At 39.5% G+C, this 25299-nt stretch overlaps 3 protein-coding genes across 6 annotated transcripts in view; 2 read left to right on the top strand and 1 right to left on the bottom strand.

Moving 5' to 3' along the window:
* LOC125225835 (C3 and PZP-like alpha-2-macroglobulin domain-containing protein 8) overlaps positions 1–15328 on the top strand; it is a 30612-nt gene extending 15284 nt beyond the window's left edge. Inside the window, exons 1-8 of one of the 3 annotated variants that reach the window (XM_048129692.1) lie at positions 6250–6403; positions 9275–9411; positions 10956–11220; positions 11303–11514; positions 11596–11818; positions 12877–13175; positions 13864–14007; positions 14880–15328. In XM_048129692.1, coding sequence (XP_047985649.1) covers positions 6388–6403; positions 9275–9411; positions 10956–11220; positions 11303–11514; positions 11596–11818; positions 12877–13175; positions 13864–14007; positions 14880–14963 — 1380 coding nt within the window. In that variant the 5' untranslated portion in view covers positions 6250–6387 and the 3' untranslated portion in view covers positions 14964–15328. Of the gene's footprint in view, positions 1–6249; positions 6404–9274; positions 9412–10955; positions 11221–11302; positions 11515–11595; positions 11819–12876; positions 13176–13863; positions 14008–14879 lie in introns of those variants that run through there. The other 2 variants (XM_048129693.1, XM_048129694.1) reach the window with 2 other exon arrangements.
* A 93-nt stretch (positions 15329–15421) lies between these two features.
* On the top strand, positions 15422–16274 carry LOC125225246. Its single transcript, XM_048128856.1, has 2 exons — positions 15422–15683; positions 16093–16274. The coding sequence occupies exons 1-2, from the start codon at positions 15422–15424 to the stop codon at positions 16179–16181; spliced, it is 351 nt and encodes a 116-aa protein (XP_047984813.1). The 3' UTR covers positions 16182–16274.
* Positions 16275–17414: 1140 nt separating this feature from the next.
* LOC125225836 lies at positions 17415–24386 on the bottom strand. Of its 2 annotated transcripts, none has more exons than XM_048129696.1 (6): positions 24287–24386; positions 22957–23090; positions 22403–22658; positions 21891–22132; positions 19709–20064; positions 17415–17574 (listed from the first exon to the last, which is right to left on the bottom strand). In XM_048129696.1, the coding sequence occupies exons 3-6, from the start codon at positions 22617–22619 to the stop codon at positions 17565–17567; spliced, it is 825 nt and encodes a 274-aa protein (XP_047985653.1). In that variant the 5' UTR covers positions 22620–22658; positions 22957–23090; positions 24287–24386; the 3' UTR covers positions 17415–17564. The 2 variants fall into 2 exon arrangements, with proteins under 2 accessions (XP_047985653.1, XP_047985652.1); XM_048129695.1 differs by lacking the exon at positions 24287–24386 and adding an exon at positions 23172–23407.
* Positions 24387–25299: the final 913 nt, after the last annotated feature.

Raw genomic sequence — 25299 nt, 5'->3', positions numbered from 1 at the left:
ATTTTATTTTAGCGCTATCTTGTGGAGATTACGAAAACTACTGAGCTACGTAGACAGCGTAGACATCTAACAACCTTAGCTTCAAGTTGCATTAGTAACTTTGTAGTTTTAGGTGTATCACCTAGATGGCGTTGTAATTAAAATGAAATTGGTATGCTACTTTATTCATAGATGGCTCAGTATAACACAAACCAGCTTTGGTCTTAGAAAAGGCGCGATAACTTTTTCTATTGTCGAAAATAGTAGAAAATAAAAAGTTTTTTTTCACATGCTTGCCCTCGTCAATTGGAAATCGAGGGAATTAGACCATTCTCGTGTAAGTAGGACCACGGAATCTCATAGCTGCCCCCGCTATCAAAATACACCCTGTATATTAAAAATGTTCTTATTAAAAGAAAAAAAAAATGTTATTTAAATAATTACGAAGACCATAAGAGTAGGTTAGGGCAAACGACGTCACATCTCAAAATAACGGATGAACCCATCAAATGTGTGTGTGTGTGTGTGTGTTACCTAAGTGTGAACCATTTCATTCTGACCTCATAGTTGAACAAATGTGCCAACGACGACATTATCATGTATAGCCGCCATCAGATATATAGGAGCGCCCGAGATGCTCACAGATATCTGAGCACGCCTCTATTGCCTAGTCCTTATTCTCGTTAGAGGCATGTTCCTTCGGATATTTTTGAGGACCTCGCGTGTTCTTGTGTATCTGATGGCGACTGTACCAACCCTCAAAATACAAGAAAGTAGGTTCTCTCTAAAAAAAACCTCGGCAGGAGCTCATTCAACAGTGCAGGTACATGGGAAAAAATATTCAGAAACTGCATAGAACTTTTGCGAATTAGGTACCTTACCGTGTCTCTTTGTTGAATGACTTTGATGACATGATGACTAAGTAATATGACATTTGGCGTTAACAAAGAGGATCGAGTATTACAGAGAATGACTGTCAAAGTAAAATGTGTAATCACAGTGCATAGACTACCATCTCTCGACACAAGCTTAAAACTTTTGAACCTCAGTTTTGACAATTGGCCCGTGATTGGCCCTATTCTTAGCTTGATATGTTTTAAAATGTCAAATATTAATATGAGCGCCATCTAGCCGAGCGTACCCCAAAGGTGTATCGCCATCTAGCTCACCGTACCTTTTTCTGTATGGTTTTGGGGTACGTTTTTTCTTAGACTTTATCGGTCTTTACGAAGTTATATAGGTCTTTGGCGTTAATCATCCGTGACGTCATTTATTCGTACTTCATCTATTCACCCGTTATTTTGAGAGATGACGCCTTTTGCGTCACCTACCCTACTCTTTACGGTGTTTGTTTTTTATTAGTAAAAATATTGATTATGGTGTGTAATATGTTCAAATACAAACATAGAAATATAGGCCGTGGCACTGCCTTCCGTTATACATATTACCATATACATACATGGTTACGAAATTAGCGAAGCAACACTAGTCTGCTTTGAACTAGATAACTATTCTAGCTAACAACTACCTACTACTACTACCTAGTCATTTCATTTCACGCCTAGGGCTCTGCCAACGTTCTTCTAGACACATTACAGTTACCTATCATTATTTACATCATATCCTAGCCTCCTCAGCCGTATTAAATCTCGTCATCATTACGCATTATCTATCTACCCACGTTTCCTACAGTCAGCATCGTCGTCATCACCACAAGCTTCCACCGGTCTGCTCGTTCATCACCTCCATTCCAGTATATCATGAACTCTAAATCTATAACAGCTACATGTTTCCGGGAGGTCACAGTTCCAGTCCCACCACTATACTGAATTGGTTAGTATCTGATGATGCGATTAGTACGCACTGAATAACAACTACTGTTTATTCACATAGTGACTCATCGCTCATCGTTTATATTTTTTCAAGGCTCAGATTCCACAAAGTAGGTACTGTAAGTAGCTATTATTTTTAGGGTTCCGTAGTCAACTAGGAACCCTTATAGTTTCGCCATGTCTGTCTGTCCGTCCGTCCGTCCGTCCGCGGATAATCTCAGTAACCGTTATCACTAGAAAGCTGAAATTTGGTACCAATATGTATATCAATCACGCCAACAAAGTGCAAAAATAAAAAATGAAAAAAAAATGTTTTATTAGGGTACTCCCCCTACATGTAAAGTGGGGGCTGATATTTTTTTCATTCCAACCCCAACGTGTGATATATTGTTGGATAGGTATTTAAAAATGAATAAGGGTTTACTAAGACCGTTTTTTGATAATATTAATATTTTCGGAAATAATCGCTCCTAAAGGAAAAAAAAGTGCGTCCCCCCCCCCTCTAACTTTTGAACCATATGTGTAAAAAATATGAAAAAAATCACAAAAGTAGAACTTTATAAAGACTTTCTAGGAAAATTGTTTTGAACTTGACAGGTTTAGTAGTTTTTGAGAAAAATACGGAACACGGAACCCTACACTGAGCGTGGCCCGATACGCTCTTGGCCGGTTTTTTAATACTACGTCGATGGTAAACAAACATACGGTCCGCCAGATGGAACAGTCAACGTAGCCAATAAACGCTTTGCAAAGTTGAAACTCCAAATCTTAATACACCCATATAACCATAATCGGTCGCCGTTCCTACGCAAATCCTCCTATTTTGTGTACACACAGGTCTTCGGGTCTCAATGCTTAGTCGCAGTACGGTCGACGTTTAGTCACGGCGACCCAAATGGGGACGATTGGTAACAGGCACAAATGGTCACAGAAGTGACAGAAGTGTGCACTACGCGTGCACACATTGTTACCGTTTGGCGACTACTTTCCCTAAATCATTCGTTCATTTCATTCTTTTCAAATGGCGACTGTCAGAGACGTCAAAGTAAAAAATAAATAAAATCATTTGACATTAAAATGTAATGGCGTAAGAATTTGTTAAAGATAAATATTGTTTGCATTTGTAATATAATGTGGGCTAATTACCATGGCCAATTAAATTGCTCGAGTGATTTCATAAAATAAGTCTAAATTTATCAACGCGCCATCAATTTACCTCAGTTTAACCAGTAATAATATTATTGACTACTCGGTGTTTGCGTATAATGTATATTGATTGGTGAAGTTTTAGTGCTCCGGTGCATATACTATACTGAAATAATAAAAATAATGCCTAGAAAACCAATAAAGTTGTTAAAATATGGATTAAGACGGTAATATTCCATGTAAAAAACAGTCGCCAAACGGTCACCAAACGGTCGACAAATGGTCGCAAAATGGTCGCAGCGTACACGCGTGACCGAAAGCAGTAAATATTTATTATATTTTCAAAATGGCTTCTTGTATTAATTTTTTCCAGGTATCCTCAAACTTTATAAACAATTAAATATGCCGTCGTACTCAGTTGCCCTCACTAAAGAAGATTAAAAAAAAATTGTAACGTGCGTACCGAGCTGCTGGGTTGTAAAGGATCGGGGATCATATTATTATGGTCTTCTATAGAGCAACTAGTATTTTGCGGCATTTCACAATTGACACTTGTTGAAGTAGTCTTCATTAATATTAGGTACTATCAACATTCATTTCAGCGATCTGTACTTCTTTTGTCAAGATTTTTGTATAGATAAGTGTCTACAAATTTGTAATGTTAAAGAGACATAAATAAAACGTAGTAGAGTAAATAATGTGTTTTTTTTGTAACCTAAACAAAATACTTGTAGATACGAGTGCGGAAAAGAGGAAAATCGATACGAGTAGCGATAAATTAATACACGAACGAAGGGAGTGTTTTAAATCGACACGAGTTGTGAATGTCCTTTTCGCACGTGTATCGTACGACGATTTTCAGTACCTAAATCTAAGCTAAGAGTTTCGACCAGACAAGAAATGAATCATTGCTTGATTTGCTCGCACTACTACGTTAAAAAAACCGGCCAAGTGCGAGTCGGGCTCGCGCACAAAGGGTTCCGTAGCAGCAAACCAAAATTACAGTTAAATCAACCTATCTCAAAAACTATAAGAGATACTTTGATCAAACCAAAAATCGTTGAAAGAGTTAATTAGCATGCATCACCTCTATTTTTTTTAGAATTTTATACCCCGTAGTTATAAAAATAGAGGGGGGGGGACATACTTTTTACGACTTTGAGAGCTGATATCTCAAAAACCGTTCACTTTAAGAAAAATGTTTTTTAGAAAACTTTATATCATTTTAAAAGACCTTTCCATTGATACCCCACACGGGTATGTACATCGAAAAAAAAATTTTCATCCCTCAGTTACATGTATGGGGGCCCCACCCCCAATTCTTTTTTTTACTATTTAGTGTCATAATTTTGTAGCGGTTCATACAACACATATTCCCATCAAATTTCATCACTGTAGTACTTATAGTTTCCGAGTAAATCGGCTGTGACAGACGGACAGACGGACAGACGGACAGACGGACAGACGGACAGACGGACATGACGAAACTATAAGGGTTCCGTTTTTGCCATTTTGGCTACGGAACCCTAAAAAGCAGCATCTGTACTGAAAAAAACTATCATTGCGCAATAGAAATTAGATTAATATCACAGTAAACACTCTATTTCATTTGATTCCTACTTTTATTGTGTAAAGCAACACTACACTTCATTTTTAACCCCTGACGCAAAAACGAAGGGGTGTTATAAGTTTGACGTGTCTGTCTGTCTGTCTGTCCGTCTGTCTATCTGTCTGTCTGTCTGTTTGTCTGTCTGTGTGTGTGTCTGTCTATGGCATCGTAGCTCCCGAACGGATGAACCGTTTTTGATTTAGTTTTTTTTGTCTGAAAGCTGAGTTAGTCGGGAGTGTTCTTAGCCATGTTTCATGAAAATCGGTCAACTATGTCGCGGTCGGGGGTTTTTTCAAAATTTTAATTTTTATCAATAAGAATTAAAAATTATATATTTAATATATTAAATAACTATAAAGTGCTTATCTATTTGTATTATCATTTTGCACTTTTCTTAACTTTCCCACATTTCTATAAAATGTCGAAGAGTGCTTAAATGGTCGTCGTCGTTTATTATTATTTAATTCGCTCATATTTAAATGATTCAAAGCAACCAGTCCACAACTTCACAAGACAGTTTGAGAAACCTTCGTATTTCAGATTGCATGCGCAAGTTATAAAACGGAAAATGTAAACACTGCTCTCAAACAGTTACTTACTATAGTTTTATATGTAAAGTATTCTAAGACCTTTTACCTGTTAGAATGCTAGATCTTAATATGTGGTTCTTAAGTGGGATAAAGAAGAAAAGCGACATCGGAATTGCGGCATTTATGACCTAAAATAAATGCTGTCACAAAGAAATCCTGCATTGCAGTGGCGTATCACAGTGGGTGTACTTGTATCGATCGAAAATCCTTTCAGATTTGTATTGTTTTGATTGCTATTAAGTTGGCTAATTACATAGGCCAAGAGGCTGAGGTCGCATCTTCCGTCGCAAATCGTGACTCAGAACTCCAATAAATTAAACCAATGAGCAATTACATACGTGACTAATATTCAGTCTATTTTAGGTACCTACCTACAATATGAAGAATGCAACTTAATATATCCGTGACTTAACACAAATGTTATCTTTTCTTGTCAAGGAAAATAACGCCTCATGACATGACATAGGTAATTAATACGCGGGCAAGATCTAAATAACCAACAACTCAACTCTTAAATATTATGTATATAAGAAAATGCCTACCTAATTACTGGTTCTAAAAATGGTCTTCACTTCTACGAGTGGATAATTATGATGTTTGGTAACTTTAGTAACATTGCCATTTTTCTGAGATGATAATGCAATCCACCCATAACAGGCATACTTTATGAACGTACTAACTATCTAGCTATGTCATACACAATGTGTAACACAATAAGGACATAGGTGGAGCCATCTACCTTGGCCTTGTTAACTGATGAAGGTCAAACATGTTTGCGTCTGTTAAAATAAACATACAATCTATTAATGGCTTAAGCTTTGGTTAGGTATACTTTCCTCTTAATTTTTAATGTACCTAGGTGTGATATGACGTCACTGAGCCAAAGTAGAAGATACTTGACATGAAAATATATGTCGATTTACCTACTTAATTAGGATAAAAACAATTCAACTTTGTCAATGACGAGCTACTTAGTACTTACGAGTTCAATAAAAAAACCGGCTTTAGCTACCAAAGGTAACAAGTTGATCTCGCTATGCATTAAAGAGTGAGCTCAAGGACAGTATGTTTTTACTTTGTTTTTGTTTAACGTGGAGTATGACATCATCTGAAGTTACGTGGACGCCGGCGTCTCGGTCGCGGCTGGACGCCGCTGCGGCCCCGCCAGTCAGTTTTGAAATAGCACTCGCGACGCACCAACGTTCGTGCGTTTCAACTTAAACAGATCAACATGTCTAACATTATGGGTGAGTACTTTTACCAGATGCAACCTTTCATTTAACAATTATATCAAAAGTTTATTTACCATTTTATAATTAGATACCTACTATTTTTTTGTGTCCAAAAAATTGTTGTTTACATAGTGTGACAGATAGTTGTTTAGGTAAATTGACGCCGAATGACATTGTACGATTCTATAGATTCAGCCCGGTAGCATCGCTTGTTTTTCATTAAATTATGATTGAAGCCGGCACCGCAAATATTTAACAACCGGCTTTATTCTGGCGCAAGGCCAGGCTCCGGGCGTGGTTTGCGGCACACTAAATTCGTGGAATCAATACAATTAGATTTGTTACCTAGCCCGATCTAGAATCTAGAAAATCTTTTTTTTCTAGGACATTTATTTATATTAGGTAGTCCAAGGAACCAGATGAGCAATGTTTTGAAATAGCTCCCACACACTTCAAATTTCGATTATCGTTAAAATTAGGAGTTGCTCCCACCAGTGTCTGCTTAAGTATTCCGAAATGATAGATTGTTTGTATTAGTCGGTCGATCCATACGATACGACGTTGTACTTATAATGAATTGTTCATTATACATGCTCAGTATATAATTAAATTGCCGTACAAAAAACCTAGCAAAATGTAAATAGTATTTGCTGGACCGTGTGTGGGACGCTGCACTTCGCAAAGTATTTTCAGTCGTCACGTAAATATTTCGCATTCCGCATGTCAGCTAAAAAAAATACGCTCAATTAGCCGGTTTTTATCCACGCTCCGCAACATTGTTGATACCTATAGACACACTTTACAAGTTGATAGCAAGATGAGATCACCAACGACCTATTCGCTCGTTATTGACGATTGTCGGAGGCTGGGATGACATCGGTTTGCGCCTAGCTCAATTTACCAACGTGGTTGAGGAATTGACTGTAAATAGATCCGCCCCTTTATTTTCTCATGGTTCCTTTAATGCGTCCTGCCGCGGTAGTTACTTGAACCGCGGCTTGTACGATTTATTCACCTACCTACCTGATTGAGACAAAACCGTAGGTACTTATGATGTCACCGATGACACACAGAGAAGTCAGAAAATAATTAAAATCTTTAATTATACATATAATGACGTTCATTCCATCGAACAGTGTTATTTTACATACAACATACAATCACGCCTGTTTCCCATAAAGGGGTAGGCAGAGCACATGAAACTGCTAAAGTTACAGTGCTACTCTTGGCAAATAAGGGGTTGAAAGAAAACGAAACTGTGACATTGCAGTGACAGGTTGCCAGCCTCTCGCCTACGCCACAATTTACCCCACATCCCACAGTCGCCTTCTACGACACCCACGGGAAGAAAGGGGGTGGTGAAATTCTTAACCCGTCACCACACGGGGTGTTATTTTAATACTATTTTTACCGAGTGGGTAGATATTTGCATACCAGTGCAATAATATTAAGACAATAACATTAGCGTTAATAATTTTGTTCCTCTGCTAATGTAGAGGTCAAATATAATTGCTCGTATTAACCATGCATCGCATCAGTAATGTCCTAAGTAGGTACCTAAATATGCCGTCATCTGAACTTTTAAACCAACCCTGTTCTTAAGAAAACTTCTACAAACATTCCAAATTCCAATGGCACCTAGTATATCTAGACCCAGCACCTTCGTTACGCTTATCGATTGCTCCATATTTCGTACAAGCACCCTGATACGACGCCGAGATTTTATTGGATGACATCATCGTCTGACCTCTCACGCGACTAAACGACCACCTAGCCGTTCTCGCTTAAGGAATACTTATTGCCGAATTATTTAAACATAGGTATTTTACATTTATAATTAGTCAGCACGGAAAATCAATAAAACTGTTTACTTATAAAGCTCAAGTTTGAATGCGTATGGAGCCACTCGCCCGCATACCATACTGTATAAACACAGAACTTAATTTAGATAGAAGAAACAAATTCATATTATTTGTATAGGGGCCGAGCGTGTCAAATTTTGTACTGAAGTTGATTCTTGCCTGTAATTTTAAATATGTCTCAGGCTCTTGATTGTTCATAATTTTTGTGTTGTTGCAATTGAATATCACGTAACGAGGCATTTTTTATGTTTTGGTTGACTTCAACTTACAAAAATTGACGCCCGAAAGCTGCAAGCTGCGAGTAAAGACGGACAACTCAGTGGATTTCACTGAGTTCATTTGACACGCTAAGCAGATACGTTTGCTTGATCTATGGTATATATTACATCTGTGTGTATAAATAACTATTAGGTACATGCCCACTTACTAAATTTAGAATTCTGTTGCCGAGCCGATCGGGCCCTGAATGGCAGCGAATAACCAAATAAGAGAGAAAAGTCAGCATGCCTACGCTTCTAGAATATCATTAGCACTATTCGACGTGCGTTGCTTTTATTAGGAATGCATTTTGGTTCGAGATTGCAAGGCACATTCTTGAATGCTTACGGAGTCAGTACTTACCTACCTATATTTCATATTTAACGACGTTGACATAATAGGTGCTAATACCAACATAGTATTTAACTTACTATTAGTACCTCGATCTTAATTTGTTGCAAATGTTGCAATGAGGTTTACAAATAGGTACATTACATACCTAGTCAGTAAGTAGCTAGGTTAGAGTCTCATTTTCAGGCGGTCTAGCACAACTGGCACTCTCGCCCGCGAGTCCATACTTGAAGTTGCGCTTGATGTATGGACTCGCGCACGACAACGCAAGTTGTGCTAAACCGTCTGGTTGGCTGGGCAAATCTTGACACCAGTTCCTTATTATTTGTGTTGTGTTCAGGCCCATTGTCTGGATCCAGTCCAGCAGTATTTTTGTTCTGCTACTGGTATTTATTATTTACGTGATGCGTTTCAGATGTGGCGACGGAGGACAACCTCCAGTACCAGTTCTTCCCGGTGTCGAGCGGCTCCGTGCAGTTCAAAGTGCGCGCGCCCAACGACGCCCACATCGCGCTCACCACCAACCCACAGGAGTCAGACCCTATGTATGAGGTGCGTAATGTATAAGTACTTCCTTCATCACAATAAGTATTATCATTCACAAGTCACGACTACGACTTCCTCGTAATTCTAAACTCCTGGCATTATTCATTGGTAAATCGCATAGATTAAGGGCCTTATCACACTTGCGATTTACAAGCGAGGCGAAAGCGAAGCAAGCGCGCAGCGAGTTCGTCGCGAGGCCGTTACCAATTCGCAGCGAGTGCGTCGCGACTTCGCCGCGAGCGCGCAACGATTTCGTAGCGAGTTCGCCGCGTCTAGATATAAAAATTCATTTCTACCCACTTTAGTTTAATCCTATCATTTGTAGTAGTTTATTATCTACGAGTGTGACGGACAGTAACAATAATGGCGGAACAATCAAACACTGTTGGAATCGATATCGAGGCATTTATAAAATTTAAAAATTTTTTGATTAGTTCACAAAACAGCACATAATAGTCGCTCTCTTGCAGTCGATTACAAAAATGGATCCTCCCAAACACGCCGTTTCTGCTTTAGTTTTCGTTTCTTACTTTTCGAAGCAATAAAGCCGCGTCGTCGGAATCCAAATCTCAAGACGCAGATCACATTCAGCGAATACGCAGCGTATTCGTTACGCGCTTACGACGCACTCGCTGCGAATTAGTCGTCTCGCTAAATTTTTTTTATAATTCGGTATAATGAATTTGTTACCTCGATACACACACACTCTCCGTCGTTATCAAGTCGTCTGTATTTTTTTTTTTTTTTAATGTTTGTTCCTCGATATCTCCGTCGTTACTAGACCGATTTTGAAAAATTTTTTTTTGATTGAATGTATTTTTTTTTTGATTGAATGTATATGCATACAGATTGGTCCCATTTTTCTCAGAACCCAGTTCTGATGATGGGATCCTGGAGAAATCGAGGGAACTCCTCAAATCTGAAAGGCATACATATGGTGATTTTTGTGTTTTTAAAGGAACAGCATGCATTTACGTACGGAACAGTGACATTTGGTGCAGTGGAACTCCTGATGATGGTCAGAATGGAACTCCTCAAATCTGAACGGCACACTTATAGTGACTTTGGTATTTTTATAAGAACAGCATGCACTTACGTCCAGAACAGTGATATTTGGTGCAGTGGAATTGCTGATGATGGTCAGAACGGAACTCCTCAAATCTGAACGGCACACTTATAGTGACTTTGGTATTTTTATAAGAACAGCATGCACTTACGTCCAGAACAGTGACATTTGGTGCAGTGGAACTGCTGATGAAGAGTGAGCCGCCCCTGGTTAGAGTTCCGTTCTGATAATCATTCTCATCTGTAAGTAAGTACAGAATCATCCAGATTTCAAAATTGGTTCAGAAATGACGGAGATATCGAATAACAAACATTAAAAAATATACAGACGAATTGATAACATAATCCAACATTTGAAAGTATTTATCACCAGAACCCCAAAGAAAGGCGGTTTTTTTTCTTAAAAAAATTGCTATTAATCTGTTTAATTGACTTTAAGAAAAAGGTGTGCAACTTGAAGTTCATAAATTTATGTGTCTTTTCAGGTCTTCATCGGAGGATGGGGCAACACAAAGAGCGTGATCAGAAGAAACAGGACCAAACCAGAAAAGGCTGAAGCCGACACACCCGGAATCTTAAACGCGGGTGAATTCCGCGGATTCTGGGTCCGCTGGGACAGCGGCATCATCTCGGCCGGGCGTGAGGGCGAGGCCATCCCCTTCGTGTCGTGGCAGGACCCCGAGCCCTTCGTCATCGGCTTCGTCGGCGTCTGCACCGGCTGGGGCGCCACCGGCACCTGGAAGATCGAAGGTATGACAACACCCACTAGTCCCAGCACAACTGTGGACGAAATGTACCCAACGACTCTAAATTTACTCTTTTATCCGCGCAGAATCGCCAGAATTCGATACTCCGGACCAGTTAGAATATAAATTCGGCCCGGTGGCTTGCGGAAGCTTGGAGTTCGATTACCGCGGGCCCCACAACGCACACATTTGTCTAACCAGCGCGCCGATGGAGGCCGACCCCATGTACGAAATAATGCTCGGCGGTTGGGAGAACACGCAGTCGGTCATTAGGTACTGCAGGCAGAAGCCAGACAAGGTAGCGTAGAACCGGTTGTCGGTCATTGTTTGTTTTCGATGTGGATTTGTGCCACTATACCTAAACGGTAATCGTCCGTAGGTGACCGTCCCGACGCCGGGGTTGATGAATCCTAACGAGTTTAAGAAGTTCTTGATCGAGTGGCGTTGCGGGCGCCTGATGGTGCGCGACGGGCAGACGGGCGGCGTGCTGCTGGAATGGCAGGACCCCTCGCCCTTCCCCATCGTGCACTTCGGCGTGCGCACGGGCTGGGGCGCACGCGGCCAGTGGCGCATCAAGCACTACTCCGCGCCCGGCGGGCAACGTTGAGTCTCCTCTTCCAAATTGACGCTTTGATGTTCAATAGATGCACGATACAAAATTATTAACGCTCGATGGATGTTTAGTTGATTGGCTGACATAATAATGTATCTATTTGTAATCTAACTACTAAATTAAATTATACGTTATAAAGGGACTAGTGACTTTCGTTGTGACATCGGTGCATTGGAGTGATGAATTGATTTGTGTGGTACGTTGGGTACATTTTGACAGTTACTATTTGTAGCTTTCTTCCGGTCTTTTGTTCTTCGCTTTTGAATGTTTTTGTTAACAGCGGATTCTTTCTATCTTGCTCAACTCATTGTGTTAATCAGCATATTAATAGTAAGTAACCCACCCATACAAACACAGAATGCACCAAAAACCAACGTATTCGTCTGTGTCTTAATACGTTCATAGGTCAATGAAATTGAAATTTTACTTGCCTCATGCATGGTTTAGTTATGAAAACATATGTAATTTAACTTTAGAGCCGAATGAAATTAATTTTTTGTCGAATTTTACGGACAAATAATGCAGTAGCCATCGATAATTAGTTGCTAGATTTGATTTGCAGTTCTTTAACCTTTCATACCGTAGTCAAGGTAGAGAAAAGTAGCTAGTAGCTTAACAATAATGAAGTTACTGATTCAATATCTAATTATTAAATTATCATTTTATATTAATAGTCTATCCTTAACCTCATTTTAGAATAACATGTAGGTAGAATCACGAATGTTTGGCAATCTATCACCATTACAATATTCACAAACCACTAACATCTAAACTAAACGTCACATGCAAGCAAATTTGTTTGGTTATAGTAGCTAATATTACTAACAGAATCCCATGTCCGATAAGCTAGTCGTGCGGTAAAGTCAGCTAGTTATACTTTTACTGTCCTTTCAGCAAGACAGTTGATTACCATTTCACGAGTCCCCGTATTAGTCTACTACAGGGTCTTTCCTGATCTTAGACTGCTTTATCAATCGACCCGCTGCTGGCATGTTGATCAGCCTCAGCCTTACAGCACACAAAACTACAACTTTTGAATTTGTGCAGTGCCTCCATCGGCGCCGCAAGCGGCAGCTCTGTACGCGTCCCCACCAGGGTACCCGGGCGGCGCGGGCTACCCGGCCGTGAGCCCGGCGGCGGCGGCGGCGGGCGGGCAGTGGCTGGACGCGGCGGGCGGCCAGGTGCCCCCCGGCGCGGTGGTGGGGGGGCAGGACGTGTCGGGCGAGCCCATGTACGTGGCGCGCGCGCAGCACGAGGGCGCCACGCTGCCCGGCAAGCTGGTGGCCAGCCACGGCCGCGCGTACGTGCCGTGGGGAGGGATTGAGAACGGGAAGGACGAGTACCAGGTTGGTTTTAGTTACTTTTGTATCTTCCTTGATACCTATATAACCTTAAGTTTTTTTTATTATTATTGATAAATGGGCTTACTCTTGGCCACAGACTAGCCAAAGGCAAAGACGTGGCCTACGATGGAGTGAGCTGGCCCAGAAGATGCCTTGTTCACTCTTTTGGTTGAAGGTTGCCGGGTTATATTATGACCTCGGAAACATAGCCGCCGGCAAGGAATTCGATCTTTGGCAGCGCGCATAGGAAAAGAAGAAGCAAAGCGCTTCGTGTGGGAATTCGCGGAATATCTACCAACTCTACCAAGTACTTATAAAAACACACTAGACCGAGGCGAAATATCATACACCTATCGTTGAATAATAAATAAAATAATAAGAAATATGACTGAGAATATATTGACTGAGGCCCACGGTAAGCTCAAGAAGGCTTGTGTTGAGGGTACTCAGACAACGATATATACCTACCTATAATAAAACGGCTGATATTTTTCTACATTATAAGTTATCTATTTTATTTATAGATTATAAGCTCGCTTGGATATTTCTGGCAGCAATATTGCTGACAGCACTGAAATACAGCGACATCTTTACAACTGACACAATATCAAATACATAGTTACTTATCTTCAAAAATTTCCTTCTGGGTCTGTTACACGACATAAATATATCGTTTTAATGTTGCCTTCAGGTGCTAGTGGGCGGTTTCAACAACTGGGTGCCGTCCAGCGGGTCAGCCATCCCGCCCGGCGCGTTCCAAGCTGGTCAGTCTGAAGACGGTGAGCCGCTGTACGTCGGCCGCGTTCGTCACGAGGGCAGCCTGACTATCGGCAAGGTAATATAACCAGTACCTAACTAACAGTTTTGCAGTTATAACAATTCAATACCTCGGGTGTACAGTCGCCGGCATTAATATCGCACAAACAAGGCCGCAAAAATATTTGACACAATCTTTTTTCTACATCCATACTAATATTATAAATAGGAAAGTGTGTGTCTGTTTGTTTGTCAGTCTTTCACGGCAAAACGGAGCGACGATTTGACGTGATTTTTTAAGATGAGATAGGTAGTTGAACGGATGGAGAGTGACATAGGCTACTTTTTGTCTCTTTCTAACCTCCCACTTCCCTGAAATGGGGGTGGAAGCACAGTATAATAAAGAGTACTATCGTACAGTATGGCCACTCCCGCTCCCCGCTGAAAGTGCCACCCACCCCCTCTCGGTTACCTCACAGTTACCGTCTGTCAAAAACGCGAATAGTCGACCTGTCGTATCTCACTCATACAAGCATAGCACGCGTTCACCTACACGAGCTTAGAATGTGTGCTAGGAACGCGCCTCTTTCATATATTTGATCGCCAGTGTCCGAGGTGTGGTGGAAGTTTGTGTGGAGCATTCCGCAATTTTCGAATTTAACGCGAGAGAAGCCGCGCGCAAAAGCTAGTATCGCATAAGAGCGTGTCAGATATTTTGCGGCCTTCTTTTTGTCGATATTATATTGCTGGTGACCGTACTTACGCTTTCTTAAAATCGAAGTATCGTGGCCTCTTTTGAATATCTCACTCGGCAACCAAGTTTTCACTAGAACCCACAGAATTACACTGATGTAGATTGTAGGTATTGTTGTTTAAAATTAACTTCGTACTTTCATATTACTTATTAATATTTTTTTTATAAATTTCATAACATTAATATTCTTACCTCAGGTCCAGCAGTCGCACGGCACCTGCTACATCTCCTTCGCCGGCCAGGAGCTCGGCTTCCCAGACTACGAGATCCTCATGGCTTAAATATTAAGGTCGAAAATAAGTTGAGTGTCTGCCAGCTACACACTATTTTCACAATGAAACGTCCCACTGAACTACAATAAAATTTCGACTTAAAGTGTCTCTAAAATGTCCAAAAACAGAAGACATACTTCCGATATTATAATTCGTAATTTAAAATTTGTGGTCAGAATCCACAGGACGATTCGAAATTCAAAATTTGTGATGCTTGATTTCACGCTGGCGTGTTCTTTGGTGCTCGAGTCAATGAGTTGTAGACAGTTCCACGCTATGACTATGTTTATTGCACTGCATAATATTGTAGTTATTATTGTAATCATGTTTTTACATGTTTAAAATTATATTTTTATTAAATTATTTTAAATTTACACTTCGTTTTCTTTTAACCTAAATTAAATTTAAATAAGTAAAAAGGTACATTTTAAAACATTAAAACCAACTCATTATAAGAATTATGTGACATGATTTTGCTCTACGGAGAAACGAGAGGCAATGCTGCTCGAGCTCTCAATTTGTACCGGGAGCGGAATCCTAACCGGAGGCATCCTGCGAACGGCCGCGTCATTGTGAACGCTGTGAAACGTGTGCGGGACGACCTGCCCATATCCGGCAGAGTGCAGCCGCCACAAGGGCCTGGTGCAGCATTTAACGTCAGACTGGCACTGGAACGACGGATTCTTCAGCACTTCCGTGAACGTCCAACTACCAGCACAAGGAGAGCGGGTCTGTTATTTGGTGTCAATAATAGTATTGTTTACAAAGTTTTAAAAAAGAATAAGAAGCATCCATACAAATTTTTAAAAGTGCAGGCTTTGTTGCAGCGAGATTACTTAGCGCGGCAAGTTTATTGTGAGTGGTTCATGGAACAGTGCCATGGGGACAGACGCGATATAACATTCGCACAAAATGTTATCTGGATCGATGAATCAACGTTTACTAATGGAATCTAGAAAATACCCATTATTGGAGTACGAACAACCCCCGTTTAATGAGACAGACAGCTCACCAATATCGGTTCTCTGTGAAAGTCTGGGCAGCTGTACACGGAAATACGATAATTGGTCCGGTATTCATCGATGGTAATTTAAATACGGTCCGTTTTTTAGACTTGATAAATGGCACTTTGTTACAGTATTACAACAATCTGCCGGAGGAAATAAGAAACGCAACATGGTTCCAACTCGATGGAGCCCCTGCTCATTCCACTGTGGCAATCCGTGAAAAGTTGTCTGAATTATTTGGAGATCGATGGATCGGACGATTCGGACCTAAGCGATGGCCACCGAGGTCGCCGGATTTAACTTGTCTGGACTTCTTTTTATCGGGAGCTATCAAAAACGACGTGTATTCTGCCGAAGTGGATAATGAAGAAATGTTAAAAGATCGAATTATTCAGGCATTTAACACCATACGGCAACGTGATCTAAATGTAGTTCATCGAAATACATTATTAAGGTACGAAGCATGCATACAAGCACATGGCCAGCATATCGAGAACATTTTAAATTAAGTAAGTGGCTAGTAGGCAATTAATTATTAAGGATTCTGACAAGAAGCCATAGAATTTTAGTTATTTTTTGTTTTCTTTAACTATTTCATTATACGTGCATAAAACCAAAAATTATTCAATTATTGCATTTTTATTAAGTGTAAGTAATCGATGTAAATACTCCAACTTCTTTTGACAAGTGCCATTGATTCACAGTCCGAAAGAGAAGTCAATGTGTCGCACTAGTGGCAATCTTGACATTTGAATTACTTTTGAATTCGTCATTACTTGGTTAATGAAAACGAAACACAGCTATTTACTTGACCTCTCTATCGGCCTTAATTTGTGACTAAGGTTCTCCTATACACCTTTGTGGGTTTGACATACCTACCACGCACTCCCGAATGCAAACTTTTTGATTGCAATGAGCGTTTTTAATTTTTGCCATACCATAACCAAAGCCCGTTTTTCATGCTGTAACCTTTTTGGCCTAAATCACAGAACACAGAACTCTTAAGTGCCGTAAATGTTGGAACCTCTTTGGCTTATCTAAGAATAGTGACAAGACGTGACGTTCAACCGTGTTATGATTGAGAATGTCAAGTTATCGAGTCTAAAGTCTGGGCAATATTACAAATTACTATGGTGTGAATTGCGTTTACGTTATTGTACGACAAACCTTAATTACGCTGAAACCAGAGAAAATCAAGTCGAGGGTTACGACAAATAACATACGACGGTTATCATCATCCATCAGCTAGGACCTATTATTGTAAACAATGTGTAACCAATATGCAATGTCCATCATGAATCATTACTTTATGAGAACAACTAAAAGAACACAAACACAGAACACAACAATAAAAATGTAAGCCACGCATAGCTTGGACTCAATAAACATTTTGATTTTTTATTGTGGTTAATTATTTTACCTAGATAGGTAGTTTACGTTTGCAAAGTATTAATAAATGCAATTAGTGAGATCAGGATCATATTGAATTAGTTAAGTACTTACTAAAAACAGGACTAAGATGTAAGCACCTTCAAAATGTCCTTTTCAAACTACGTGAAAGTATTTTACAGCTAGTATAGGACCACTTCATTTTTCAGGATCTTCAAAAGGCACTGAAAATAAATTAAACAGACTGTAGTGGATAATATTGGTATAGAAAATAATAGGGGCTATGTATTTAATTTTAATTGAATTTTGTTAATAAAAATGAAAAAAATGAAAATGAAATATTTATTTTTCAAGTAGGCATATTACAATGCGCATATGAACGTCAAATAAAGCTACGCTGGCTCTAACCCTACGCCTCAGCCTCGAGAAGATTTCAGTTTTAATAAAATTCACACAAAAGTTAACAGTATTGCACCAAAGCACTTAATTTTGCATGAGGCAACTATTGAGTCACTTATGTTGATGTTGATGTTTTATGTGTATGAGAACAGTAAGTGTAGCTATGAAAAAAAAAGATCCAATTCTACTATTTTTTTGGGTTTTGCCAAACTGTAAAAAACCAAATATATTGCTAAGGCAATACAGACTTTGAGAAGTGATTAACAATTTGAATGGCCCTTAAATGTAAAAAGAGCATGAGCATAAAGCTCCCCTTGGTCTTGTCCTAAGGACGTTAAGGACACTCTCACAGATTATTCACACCCTATTAATAATCAGGGCCCGTAATTTTCATGCCGATGACATCAATTTGACGTCACGCTGCATAGAGAATGATTCAATTAGTTTTAACGTAGGTAACTAATAATTAATCATTATTCATTGATCAATTTACAAACAACTTCAAAAGTAAGCTATTCATACGTGGAATAATTAATACCTACTTGATATTACGTGAAACGAAAAGGAAACGTTTTGTTTTTATAATTTATTGAAATATGTTAACAAAACTATTTAATAAAATGTATGTTTAATAATTTTTAAGAAAAAAAAAACCGCCTTCCTTTGGGGTTCTGGTGATAAATACTTTCAAATGTTGGATTATGTTATCAATTCGTCTGTATATTTTTTAATGTTTGTTATTCGATATCTCCGTCATTTCTGAACCAATTTTGAAATCTGGATGATTCTGAAGTACTTACAGATGAGAATGATTATCAGAACGGAACTCTAACCAGGGGCGGCTCACTCTTCATCAGCAGTTCCACTGCACCAAATGTCACTGTTCTGGACGTAAGTGCATGCTGTTCTTATAAAAATACCAAAGTCACTATAAGTGTGCCGTTCAGATTTGAGGAGTTCCGTTCTGACCATCATCAGCAATTCCACTGCACCAAATATCACTGTTCTGGACGTAAGTGCATGCTGTTCTTATAAAAATACCAAAGTCACTATAAGTGTGCCGTTCAGATTTGAGGAGTTCCATTCTGACCATCATCAGGAGTTCCACTGCACCAAATGTCACTGTTCCGTACGTAAATGCATGCTGTTCCTTTAAAAACACAAAAATCACCATATGTATGACTTTCAGATTTGAGGAGTTCCCTCGATTTCTCCAGGATCCCATCATCAGAACTGGGTTCTGAGAAAAATGGGACCAATCTGTATGCATATACATTCAATCAAAAAAAAAAATTTCAAAATCGGTCTAGTAACAACGGAGATATCGAGGAACAAACATTAAAAAAAATAAAAAAAAAACATACAGACGACTTGATAACCCCTTCCTTTGAGATTTGGAAGGCGGTCAAAAAGTAAACAAAATTTAATTTCCGTTTCACGTATCGAGTAGGTATTAATCATTTCACGTATGAATAGATTAGTTTTGAAGTCATGATTAAAATGATTGATGAATAATGATTAATTATTAAATAAAAAACTCTTGATTCTTGAATCATCCTATATGCAGCGTGACGTCAACTTTATGTCATCGGCATGAAAGTTACGGGCCCTGATAATAATACTTAGTGCGCTTTCACATTATCCGATGCGATATCGGATGTAGGACCGATATCCCATATATTTGAGCGGCCATCTTTGATTTTTGCCTTTAAAACCCTTCCTACACCCGATATCGGATAATGTGAAAACGCACTTACGGCTCAGCCACATTGGTCTAAGCGCGACAGCGGTGAGCGGCAGCCATAAGTACGAATGAAAAATCTCATCGCTGTGTCTCGCTCCAATGTATGACCACCGCTCACCGCTGTCGTGATCAGACCAATATCGTGGCTGAGCCGTTAGAGTAAGCAAATAATTAAGACCAACTATACTTCGAAAAACAATGTTTTAAATACTTACACATTCTCCTCGTCAGTTTCGTTAGAGTAATCTGAGTCCGGCACATCATATTCCTCAATATCCGGCTGCACATACGACACTCTGTCTGACAGGAATATTTTGTTAACACATCTGTCATTCTCTTTCGGAGACACCAAAATCTCGAACTTTTTCACGGATATCTCTCTGCCTCCGTACGGTATGTAGCACACTTTGTGTGATGGGGCTACTTTGCCCGGGATCAGGTGTCCTTCATGCACCGCGCGCCCGATATACAGTCTCTCAAGGTTGTCTTCAGAATAGCCGGCAATGAACGCGCCTACTGGTATCTTGTCGTCACAAGTGGGGACCCAGGACCCGTCGAAACCACATAGTAGCTGTAAAAAGATGAATCAGGTATAATAAGACAATTAGAATTTGTAACATTTGGACACCTTAGACAGATCAACCCAGACCCAAACTAAGCAAAGCTATGGGTGGTGGTAGGCGACGATAAGTATGTTAAATTGAACAAAACGCTTTATTCTGTCAAAGAATATAAAGAATAAAATATGTACAATTAATTGTTTTCATTTTAAATAAAATATATGTAACTTTGATTGACATTATATACCTAGGAGGTCCTAGCCGAATATAGTTATACTCGTAGTTATTTGTCACTTTTGATATATGATAGGTATTTTGTTGTATATCTTATATATTTTTTATTTTTTCCTGTATACTTAATTTTACTACTGACATCGAATGATTTAGATTTTAGACCATTATTATTATAATTTGCTTTATTTATTTTGCTTCTTAGGTTAAGCTTTTTATAATATGGATATAAAAGTAAAATACAAAAACACATACAAAACAATATAAAAAATATATAAACACATTATAAAAAACCTAACCTAGGGTGCCGCCAGCAGCAGGGCAGGGCCCAAGCTGCCGGTGGTTAGGGCCGCAGAGAGAGGAACCGTCGGACTATCCGCGCCGTGTCCAAGATCACCGCCTTCTGCATCTGGCCCTTGATCCAGCCACCTAGCGAGAGTCTCTTAAGATGTTGGTCGAGACTCTTCGCTATGAGACCGTTCGCTGAAACGACTATCGAAACAATGATCGTTAATTCAACATCCCACATGGCGGTTATCTCGTGAGCCAAGTCTAGGTACTTACTGGACTTGTCCTTCTCGGCTTTCACGAGATTCTCATCATGGGGGATGGTGATGTCAACGAGCACTGCCCGGCGTTGCAGTCGATCTATTATCACAATGTCAGGCTTATTGGCTACAATAGTCCTGTCAGTGATAATAGATCGATCCCAATAGAGCGTGGCACGACCATTTTCAAGAACTGGCGCAGGTAAGTACTTGTAGTACGGTACTTCGCGGTCCACAAGGCCGTATTGAAGAGCAAGTTGCTGGTGAATAATCCTGGCTACGAAATTATGTCTGTGCAAGTACTCGCCGTTAGCAAGATGAGAACAACCGGAAATGATATGCCTGAGTGACTCTCCGGGACGGCGGCATGCCCGACAAATGTCGACCGTACCGTCCTTCAGGATATATTTCCGGTAGTTGTTCGTCATCATAACTTCGTCCGCAATGGCACAGGCAAAACCCTCGGTTTCTCCGAAGAGGTCCCCGAATCGTAACCAGTTCACCGATGCGAGCAGGCCTTGTAGAACCGCCCGTGTAGCTGCTTGCTCTCCCTTTATTATAATTTATTATTATTTTGACATTGTGTAACGATAACGACGATCTTTTTGTAAATTCATTTTATTTTATTCTGACATGTAAAATTCAATGTACATTTTCAATGAGAAATAAATTAATCTAATCTAATCTAAATACATACATATTGAAAGGGATTTATGAATTTGAGTAATAAATAAAGTGTGCGGGATAGCCATACATTTATCACATACAACAACAATCTTAACTTGAGATAAAGAAGCAAAATTAAATTAGACTTCATCATTGTTACTTCTCATATTTCTTAGAGCCACCTACCATATATTCTGATTATATTAACTCCAGTACCCAAAGGTTGTCTGGAAGAGATCGTTCTTAAGCCTTAAGACTGCCTGTTGTTACCTCTGTTTAATTTGTTTTTGTTTCTTGTGCATTACTTGTAAACTATGTGAGGTGTGCAATAAAGAGTATTGTATTGTATTGTTATGAGATTAACAATGAACAATCATCTATGTAAAAATTACCTCAATATCAGCTTTCTCATGTGCCTGTCCTCCCCAAGGTATATAAGCCTTGCCTATGGACCGCACATACTTGCCAGGGGTCAATGAACCCCTGTGCTTGGCTCGGGCAATGAACATGTTCTCCGTCTCAAACCCACCCACAAGCATATCTTCAGGCAGATCATGTCCTGGCTGATATGAGACCCAGTGAAGCTCACCACCCGTTATGGGTTTGAATTTGGTCTTTTCTAATGATGGTGGTACTGAAACATAAAAAAAAATTGGAAAACAAATCTATAATAATATAAAAACTATTCTTACCCATATGATAGAACAGTCAATAAAAAGGACCTAATATCAGGTAAGATAAAATTAAAAGAAACACATGGGCAAAAAAACACATCACTTCCCTGGGAATCCTGATCCTCCAACTCCTCAGGAGTCTGAATGAACATGCAAAAATATGTGCAATGCATGTGCACAAAAATTACAGGTCCCATTTGTAATTTAAAAAAAAGGTTGGTTGCAATTACTTTGAAACCTCCAGTGCACTGGATTTCTCTGCTCAACAACAGAGAATGTGACATACTTCATGTCCTTCACATCAGTGATACAGGACACAATGGGGTCAGAGAATCCGTCTCTGCCGAGGCGCACAGAGCCGTTGGCCCAGGTCAGCCAGAAACTGTGGTACTCATCACCACTTAGAACGCCAGGTGTGCTTGCTGACTCACAGTGACGACTGCTCATCTTCTTGATGTAACATCGCTGATTTTCCCCCAAAACGATCTGTAGAGATTACAAGGAATTATGGATAAAATTTTTAGAAATTTAAATCCTTAATTGTTATTAAATTATCATCATATCAGGCCAAAGACATCCAATTGGTAATATTGAGAGTATTAGTTAGGTTGACTTGCAGAAATTACATTTGAACAATGTGACATATTGAAAACCCCTGTCTAGCCCTTAATATGTGGATATAGGAAATAATTGTCAATTATAATACCATAGACTTTAACTGGAAACACTGTAATATTAAAAGAATTAAGTGAATAAATAAGACAAGTATAAATGATTATTTTACCCAAAAATCGCAGTTGTTGGCCGGTTTGCGTGACAACCCTAGGGCAGCATTGCCTGTTGCTTTAACTTCAAATGCCAGGGCATTACTTGTGACTTTGTAGAATGCATTAAGATGTTTCGGCCAAGTAGTGATTTCTAAACAATATTGTTTTTATTAGGATAAATAAACAGTAAACACAATTTTAACTAATTATCCTTGTAAAAAATATAACTTACCCACTAAATCACCCATTTATTCAATAAATAAACACGTCAAAGAACAGTATCACTGGTAAAATGAATAAAAGTTTATTAACGTTTACTTTACCGACTTTTAAACACACGGCGCAAATGATTGGGAATATTGTACAAGAACCGACGTTACAAGAAAAAATATTACTCCTTGGGACCTAGAACATTAACAATAAACAAAAAGCAGAAATTCAATTTCAATATATTATTTTACTGATGTGATTTGTATGAAATGAACTCTGTGACTTTTGAGTCTCTGTTTATGTCATGTAGCAGTGACAGTGACAGTGACAACTAGTGAAGTACCTTTTAATAAAACTCTCTTCAGTATCGATATCTGACCCTTTTCCACAACTTACCTTGTCGCGTATGGACTCGCGCGCGACAAGGCAAGATGTGCTAGAGGGGCTGTTGCATGTTCTAATGACGGTAATTGCACACGATGCATGGAACTGATCATTTGTTTATCTTTGTTATCCCTTATGAATCTGTAATAAGTAAGATGTCAGAGTAAGGCTGTCTCTGTCTTGGACGCATGTAGTAACGACAGAGACAAAAAATGTCGCCGTGCAACTGTCGCCTCCGTGTGCGCCCAGGGTGAGTGACGTCCCATTTTCATACTCGTATTCATTTTCATGAGACGACACACACGACAATATTGCCACTTTTGACGTGATAACGTCTAATAACTCGTTACTACGGGCAGCATGCACGAAAAAGATGACGTCATTGTCCCGTTTCCCAAGAGAGCGAAAGCGCCATCTATTGGCGCGCGTAGGAACTAAGCGGCTGATCGATGCGCTCGGTATGGTTGTAGCGTGTGGCCTGAGTAAAGCACCACAGCTGCGACAGATGGCGCGCCCGTGGTCGTTCGGTGTAGTCGCGCTGTGGTGTAACCACTGTACCTACCTACCTCTATTAAATACATGTATATAACATTAAATAATCATCATAATATTTACTTATATACATAACTACTAAATACCATTAATACTATAATATCTATCACACTAAACATAAATAATAAACACAAATACTTATATAAAAACATCCACTTTTAGCACGTTCTTCTTCGTTATCAGACATTATGATTGACTTACGGTTTCCGTAGGTTGTTATGGAAATTCACCAGAAGAAAGCTGCGGTAATTGTCCAAACGTCGGGTCACCAGTGTGGGTGATGTAGCGGGGTTCTTTCTTCAATCAAACCACAAAATGTTCTCTCTAAAAAGTCTATTTGAACAGAAAATGTCACAAGTCAACAACACAGCACAATAGATAATTCAGAACGTGATAAACAATCAATTCGCGTAAGTGTGGATCGGGCGCCGGTGAGGCGCAGAGCAAGCAGCGTGGAGTCGGCGTCGCGGCGGACGAAGGAGATTCAATAGAGTAGCTAGGATAATGTATGAATATTGTAAGTACAGATATGGTTTATGATTTAAGTATTGATATTGATTTTAGTAAGTTTATTTATGTTAATATTGCATGTGAATTTTTAATGTAACGCTCTGTCTTGCGTGAGCGACGGGCGACGCGACGCGACGCGACGCGATGCGACGCGATGCGACGGCGATGGCTCAAGGTCATCGCGTATCCATCGCGCGAAACTTCGGCACTAGCATTTGGTGATTAGAATCACAAGATTCGCCGTCTTTCACAATGTGCAAATGGTCTAGCGGGTTTGACTTCTAGGTGGAATCGTTTGCGCCGTGAGTGTCGTGAGTTCGAATCTCGGCTCAGGCATTCTTTTTGCATTTCTATTTACTTTTTTTCTTTTATGTTCTACTAGCTTTTGCCCGCGGCTTCTCTTGAAAGACGGACAAACAAACAGACACACACACACTTTCCAGTTTAATCAGTATGGATTATTTGATTTTGTTTACCTACTTATTTCTTTCTCTAAGATTCTACTTTCTTATTTTTTTTTAAGAACTCCGGGTTTTATACTAACAAGGAAAGTTTTAAGTAGCACACAATAATACTGCATTTTGTTTTTATTAACATAATGTTTATTTTAATCCATACAAATATTATAAACGGGAAAGTGTGTGTGTGTCTATTTATTTGTCCGTCCTTCACGGTAAAACTGAGCGACGAATTAACGTATACTA

This window comes from Leguminivora glycinivorella, chromosome 4 (assembly GCF_023078275.1).
Source record: "Leguminivora glycinivorella isolate SPB_JAAS2020 chromosome 4, LegGlyc_1.1, whole genome shotgun sequence".
In the NCBI taxonomy this organism is placed as follows: Eukaryota; Metazoa; Arthropoda; class Insecta; order Lepidoptera; family Tortricidae; genus Leguminivora; species Leguminivora glycinivorella.
The sequence above is the reverse complement of the archived record's forward strand: the minus strand, read 5'-3'. Positions and strand labels throughout refer to the sequence as shown.

Excerpts from the sequence above, each read along its gene's own strand:
- LOC125225246 (XM_048128856.1), top strand. The coding sequence starts at position 15,422 with ATGATTTTGCTCTACGGAGAAACGAGAGGCAATGCTGCTCGAGCTCTC. Across the intron at positions 15,684-16,092 it reads TACCAGCACAAGGAGAGCGG|TATTACAACAATCTGCCGGA; the intron begins GTCTGTTATTTG and ends ACTTTGTTACAG.
- LOC125225836 (XM_048129695.1), bottom strand. Across the intron at positions 22,659-22,956 it reads CCAACAACTGCGATTTTTGG|ATCGTTTTGGGGGAAAATCA; the intron begins GTAAAATAATCA and ends TAATCTCTACAG. Across the intron at positions 22,133-22,402 it reads AGTGCACTGGAGGTTTCAAA|TACCACCATCATTAGAAAAG; the intron begins GTAATTGCAACC and ends TTTATGTTTCAG.